This window comes from Phaeoacremonium minimum (assembly GCF_000392275.1).
Source record: "Phaeoacremonium minimum UCRPA7 unplaced genomic scaffold PA7_03_scaffold_26, whole genome shotgun sequence".
NCBI classification, from domain to species: domain Eukaryota; kingdom Fungi; phylum Ascomycota; class Sordariomycetes; order Togniniales; family Togniniaceae; genus Phaeoacremonium; species Phaeoacremonium minimum.
In genome coordinates, this window is record NW_006920933.1 from 102,716 (window position 1) to 109,468 (window position 6,753).

At 54.7% G+C, this 6,753-nt stretch overlaps 1 protein-coding gene across 1 annotated transcript; it reads right to left on the bottom strand.

The window, feature by feature from the left end:
• Positions 1-413: 413 nt before the first annotated feature.
• On the bottom strand, positions 414-1,112 carry UCRPA7_325 (putative methyltransferase domain-containing protein; the record flags this gene model as incomplete). The annotated part of the gene is made up of 2 exons (XM_007912920.1): positions 414-571; positions 680-1,112. 2 exons carry the CDS (start codon positions 1,110-1,112, stop codon positions 414-416), a joined length of 591 nt encoding a protein of 196 aa, XP_007911111.1.
• Between the last annotated feature and the right edge of the window lie 5,641 nt (positions 1,113-6,753).

Genomic DNA, 6,753 nt, shown 5'->3' on the forward strand with positions numbered 1-6,753 from the left:
GTTGTCCGCGACCCCCAATGATTTGATTCTTTGATGTAATGCACCGTTCCCATGTTTGAAAAAAAACGCACCGGGTGGTTCCAAGATGACGTTCTGTCTATCCTGTTCCTCCCCTTGATTTGCTTTGACGCCGATAACATGCGTCCCGGGTTGATTCAGCTGACTGAGAAGAAACATTTGATGCATGCCTTTCCCAATACCAATGTTGATATGCGTATGTGTCGTGAGGGTGTGGAGGTGGTAAGTGGTCGTGAGGTTGCTAGATAGCCAACCCCATTTGTCGTTTTCTCTTTCTCTGAGAATTCTAGACCGTAGTCATAATTTCCACGCGTATGTCATTCATTGTCCCGCTGTCATGCATTTCCTCCCCCATCCCCTGGAATTTATCTTTTCAAAACGTCGAAAAATTCGTGCTATAACGGACCGCCGGGCTTCTGCGCCGTGACGACCGAGACCCAGAAGTAGCCGTGGTTCTTGCGTGACCGCATGGCCTTCTTCATCAGCGTGACGACGCGCAGGACCTCCTCGACTGACCAGCCCAGCACTGTCGTGAACATATATAGAGCGTATCCTGGCGAGATGCAGTGTTAGTCACATTTACCCCCCCGCTTGGCACTCAACACACACAGCTTGACGACTCGACTCGCCAGCGGAAGAGACGGCAGGAAACAAGACGTACCCTCCAGCCCCTCATCCACCGCAACGTGATTGAAGCGGCCGATCTCGCGCTGCTTCTTGTCCTCCATCCAGCCGGTGAGGGGGCACTTGATGCGGTGCTCGTGCACGTTGACGAAGCCGACGTCGCGCATCAGCGGCGGCAGCACGCCGTCGTCGACAATGGTGAAGCTGCAGCCGGTGCGCTCGCCGACGGCCGCGTAGAAGCTGCCCCACTGCGCGAGCACCGACCCCGGCTGCACGGAGCCGTCGTCGCAGCTGACGGCCACGCTGATCTCAAACGACTCCATCCAGCCGCCGGGCCTGAGCGTGCGGAACGCCTGCTGCATGAAGAAGGGCCAGTCCGGCACCGAGCCGAAGAGCTGCCGCGCGTGAATGAAGTCGACCGAGGAGGGCTCCCACTGCGATGTTAGGCTTGCTTCTTCTTCTCGTCTCATATCGTAGACTGGTTTCGGGAGGTAAATGGAAAGGGGGAGATGTGCTGGTGGGTACGTATGCTATAGGAGAGATGCTCACCGTCCAAGGTGTTGTGAAGTCGTCGATCTCGAACTTGCAATTCGGGGGTATCCACACGGGTTGGATGGGTGAGAGATCGGTGCCGGTAACTGATGTTGTTAGCCAGGGGTTCCCAGTAATGCGCGTAAATGTCAAGAGCGTCATTGGCACTGAAAACTGCAGACACACTTCAAGCGGCCCAATATCCGGGCAATAATGTCGCAGCCGGTAATGGAAGACCATACGCAGGAAGTCGCTCCCAGAATACCTGATATGAGGTACATGTCGATTTCAGGAATGGTAGCCATAACCGCAGAGCTTCACATAATAATGGAAATTGTTTCGAGCTTACCTTGCGCAGAAGGATACATCTCTGCAAAGTCACTAGTGGCGTTGTGTCAGTGGGACCGTGACGGCGGCCGGCGGCATATCGACGGGAACCTACATGGCCCAAAGTCCTGTGATCGTATTAGCGCAAGTCCAGTGATATCCTGCATCAAGTCGATCCATGGTAGGCGTGTGTGTATATACATACCTGTCCCAGTTCCTATATCCAGTACTTTCTGCATCCAGACAACAAATAGTCAGCCCAAGCGTCCCAACGGCTGCATGTCTGAGGAGTGATCAGGTGCTCACCTGTACATCATCCGGTATAGGGGCGAGGAAGAGCCTGTCGTCGAGCAACAGGGTGAAGGTGTGGTGTCTGTGCAGATCGTGAGCAACAACTATCTCTCTCCAGCCAGCCGACGATACCAAGAAGGGGACTGGACGGATCGTGGGGATATACGTACGACAAGTCCATGGACTCATTTTGCCGGTCGTCATTGGGACCCCTGGGGCGAGTGTTGAGCATTGGCCACATTCCGCATTGGAGAGAGAGAGATAGGAAAGGAGGTTTGGGGGGAAAAAAGGTCAAGGTAATTACCAGTACTCGGTGCCGTTTCCACGCAGGCTGTGGTAAGTCCTGCCGTGTAGGCTCCTATATTCCAAAACGCTCTCGGACAGCGATATCGTCGCGCTTCTGCTATTCGTCGTTAGATTTTGCCCGGCCCAGCCAAATGCGTGTTGTGCGAAAATTGAGCGGCATTTACACGCGCCGCCGCCGGTGCTGTGCCGATGCTGTGCCGTGCTAGGGGGGAAGCACGCAGCCGGACACGGAGGGCAGGGCGTGTGGAGGGGGAAAAGGGGGGGTGCGTATGCGGGCGGGCGGGCAGGCGGACAGCAGAAAACGGAGTCAAGCAAACACCGGCCAACAGAAAAAAAGCAATGTTTTCAAGCTAATGGAAGGTGACTGCTCACAAATCGTCATCCCCAAGGGCGGAGTCCCGGTCGAGCTCCTCCTCGTCCGAGAACTCGGGCTGGTCGACGGGACCGGCAGGGTGGTTAGTGGCAGCCAGCGGGATGGGAGGGTATGCGGGTATGGCAACAGTTGCCGCGGTCGAGGAAGATGAGGAGGCGGCGGCCGACGACGACGCTGCGCTGCTGCTACTGGCACTGGTGCTTGCGTGTGATTGTGAAGTATCGGGCACAACGGTCATGAACGACGATGTCTCAGACCACGAAGGCGCGGGGGCGAATAGCGGGGTCTGCTGCTGCTGGTGTTGGTGTTGGTGTTGTTGATGTATTTGTTCTTTGGCGGCGGCAACGGGGTCATCGTCTGGAGCCGATGCGTCCGTCATTGTCTGTTCTTATTGCGGTCTCGGATCCCCTTCTTCTGGTATTATTATCGTGGTGACGGCCCACTGGGGGTAAATGGATATTATTATCTGCAAGTCGAGGAGAGCGGACGCCGCCATGGGCCAAGCTCCGGCGTGGCTGTCCTCGATGCCAGATGCCGGATAGATAGACAGACAGACAGACTAATGGTAGACTGGCCGACTGACTGACTGACTGATTAATTGACTGTCTGGTTTGATAGACGGACAAACAGCAGAACAGAAAGTGGCCACCACGGCGAAAACGGGATTATATCAGTTAAGAGAGGCACCAGCAGCAGCACAGAAGCAAGCGACAGACCATAGCAGGACCCGACGATCAAAAGAAGAATGGCCGCGCTGCTGGTACTGGTACTGTCGCTGGTCTGACCTGTCCAGTGCTGTGTGCTATAGGTATGGCTCTCCTTTCCTCTTTTTGTGTTCCCACAGCCTAACGAGACCGGCCGGTCGATCGATCCTCCACAACGTCCGAATCTACTACCTGCCTGGCTGATTATGATGAAGGGCGGGACGGGAGCTCTTCCCAATCGTCGTCTTGGCCAGTCGTCCGGTCTTGTCTCAAGCCATAACGAACGTTAGTAGCCAACTAGTTCAAGGTCGAAGGAGGCGGCGCCAGCAGAAGAAAAAGAAGCGAAGCCAAAGATTGAGCGAGCCAAAAGGAGCCCAAACGGCCTTGCCTGTGTCTCTCTTTTCTCCAGAGAAGCGGTAACGAGCGGTGGGACAGACAGGGTCTAGGAACCACCAGGGAGGTCGCACACAGACAGTACATGCTCTAGAGTACATCCCATCCATTCATTCATCAATCAATCAATGAATCCGGACGCACGCTACGCACGCACGCTACGCACAGGCAAAACCGCCGACCCCGCTGATGCTGTGCAGAGGAGCAGCGCAGCAGCAGCGCGCAGTATCGTGGTGGAGACTCTCGCCAGTAACTGAGGAGATGCCAAGCTGCAGCCACCTGGCAGGCCGATAGGCTTAATGCATGCCTTGTATGGCCCCTTGTGGTGGGATTTCTCATACGGAGAGAGGGGAGAGGAGGAGGAGGAGGGGATCCATGGGATGGGATGGGGATGGGATATCCACATGTACAGCACCACCAAGCAGGAGCAGTAGCATGCTGCACATGGCCCTGTCCCTGTACTTTGGGCTGCGTTGCCTGCCGGGGAATTCCCACTTACACACCACGCATACACGCAATACTGCACCTTTGTAATGTATACCGTAGTAGTATACTTAGGTAGGTAGTATGATGGTGGAATGGAGGGGGGGGAATGGGTAGATGGACGGATGGCAGAACATCGGGTGCAGAACATAGACTACTTACCTAGCTACATGGTAGTCTATGGGGCACCAGCAGGGCTTGCCTGCAACGGGTGAGGAACTACAACGGCTGCTTCTGCTGCTGTACTATGTAACTGCAACCAGACAGACTGGCCACATTGCAGGAGACCGGCGAGGCAAAGTGGATAGAGCACGGAATAGGAGAGCGGGGCTTTTGGGTGCTGGCCGCAATCCATGGGCTGATAGACGATCCACGACACAACTGCCGCTACCGTGTCAGCAGCTCTGAGGTTGTCTCTGTCTCGGTGTCTAGCCCGTTTCGAGAACTGACATGCTGTTCTCGACGACTGCATGGTGACAAGACCTGACAGATCAAATGGCCGACTGCCCGAACTGGAACTGGAACTGGAACTGGAACTGGAACTGGGGACTGGAACTGGAATTAGAATTGGGAAATGTGACGATGTGATTCGAGGTACAGTGCCGGGGCGGGCTAAGAGGAGCCTGAGCCATCCAGCCGGATATGGAGGTGTGTGTGCCGTGGTCCCTTCGAGGTCGAGGAGGGAAGGGAGAGAAGGGGGAGAACCAACAGCCCAAAGCCCAAAGCCAAGAAGAAGGGCGTCCGCCAGCAGCAGGGCAGACTGGTCAGACAGGATAGGATCCATTCAGGTTCAGGTGCACAGACTTGAGGAGCAGTCACGCATCTGCCCGAGCTTCAAGTTCCTCTACATTCTACAGAGACAAATGTCAAATTTGCCGGACCCAGGTCGTCGGGTCGCCCATTTGTCACTCGCCAGCTCGGTTGCTCGCTCCCACTCCTCTTCCCAAACTCAATTCAAGTCAAAAGCAACCCAATTGAAATGGCTGCTTGTTTGTGCACTGTACCACTCCCATGGATCCCGTGTCGGCTTATTGCTTGGTCGTGCTTCTGTGCTGTGCTGTGCTGTGCTGTGCTCTGGTGGTCCATCCCTCTTCTGGTGGTGGTGTATCTCTGCTTTTTACTACCGTAATTCATTCTCCATCGTATCCGATCTCTTGTCTGGTAAGGTTTCACATTTCACATTTTGTCCCGTCGTAAAACAGGAATTTGCAAATCCACATTTGTCTACAACGGAATTGCCCGCATGTCCCGCCTCGCAGGCAGGGTCGCAGGGTCTGTCGGGATTTGCTACGAGTAATTAGCAAGCCAGAAGGAGTGGTGGAACGAGTCAATCAAGCCCAGCCTGGGTCTGTTTGGGACCTTGGGTATCTATTCAAGGGGGATAAACCTCCGAGGCCAGAGATTGTAGGCCGTCCCCACAGTGGGGACCTCTCTCTATACAAGCTAATCCTGATGGTATCATCAAGGTCAGACCAGCACAACCTGGACGAACATATCCATCCTCCATCGAGCCAGCCATGTATTTTCCACTCACACACACATACAGAGCGAAAAAGACATAACATACACTTCCTTACTTACACCTACCGGTACTCTACAGGAATACTCGGAGCAGAGTAATGTATCCACTGAGACGCGCAAGGACGTAAGACAAGGAGATACCTCCATGTAGGTATGTTGCGAGCTCTGATAAGTCACTGTCGAGACATCTACCGGTATCTATCCACGTTGACGGTGGATTGCCACCCGGCAGATTGTGAGACGGATACTTCAGATTGCTGCGTTGTAACACTGACTCTTTCTGTACCGCAACCCGAGAGAACGGGCCCGCGAGATTGGATTGGGAAAGGGTCGGTGCACAGTAGCAGAATTTTGCGCCTCAGTGCCTACCTACCGGTACTCGAGCTACTCCACGACGATGGCTCCGGTCAGGAAAAGTGGTCACAAGTGAAGTGAGCCATGGTGTAAGCTCCCTTTCCCTCCTGCAAGTCAGAGTCAGAGAGACTGATTCCTGAATATCAAGATGGTAAGGTATCAAACAGTTCTGTCTCCTTGCGGTGTGTCTCCACTCGACTCCCGTCCGCCACCCGCTGACATTTGACACCATCTGACACCTTCGCTGGCCGTCCCGAAAGCCCCGCCGTCGCCCGTTGTCCGTTGCTCGTTACCAGTCAAACGCTCTCCCTTGTCTCTTGTCACGGCCCGTTCTATTCCCATGAGGTGCCGCCTCCTGCAAGCTCTCTAGAGTCTAGCCTCTCCTCCTCCCTCAAGCATCCACGGTATCCTCCTCTGCCTGCGTGGTTCATTCTAGCTAGTCGTGCTAGTGTAGTCAGGTTCGTACGAGCAAGCACTAAAGTTACCTACTGTATAGAACCGATGCAACCACCAGGGTTTTCGCGTATGTAATAGCTGATGAGTCGCGCCGGGTTGGAAGTGGTCCCTTCGGCTTTACTGCTGGCCCGGCTATCTCCTACACTACGAGTACAGGAATGGTCCTCGCTCATCTGTCTCCACATCCTCTCACTCAACACAACACGGTGAATGAGGAGTCGGTTATCTGGGCTAAATAAGAAACTAGACCATGCAGCATGTGGGCAGCGAAGAGATTCCCAGAATCAGGCAAGCCTCTCTCCTCGATACAGGCTCGGTTCTCTGTGCTAAACTAAGTGTCACTCACTGACGACCCCCCCCCCCCCCCCCCCC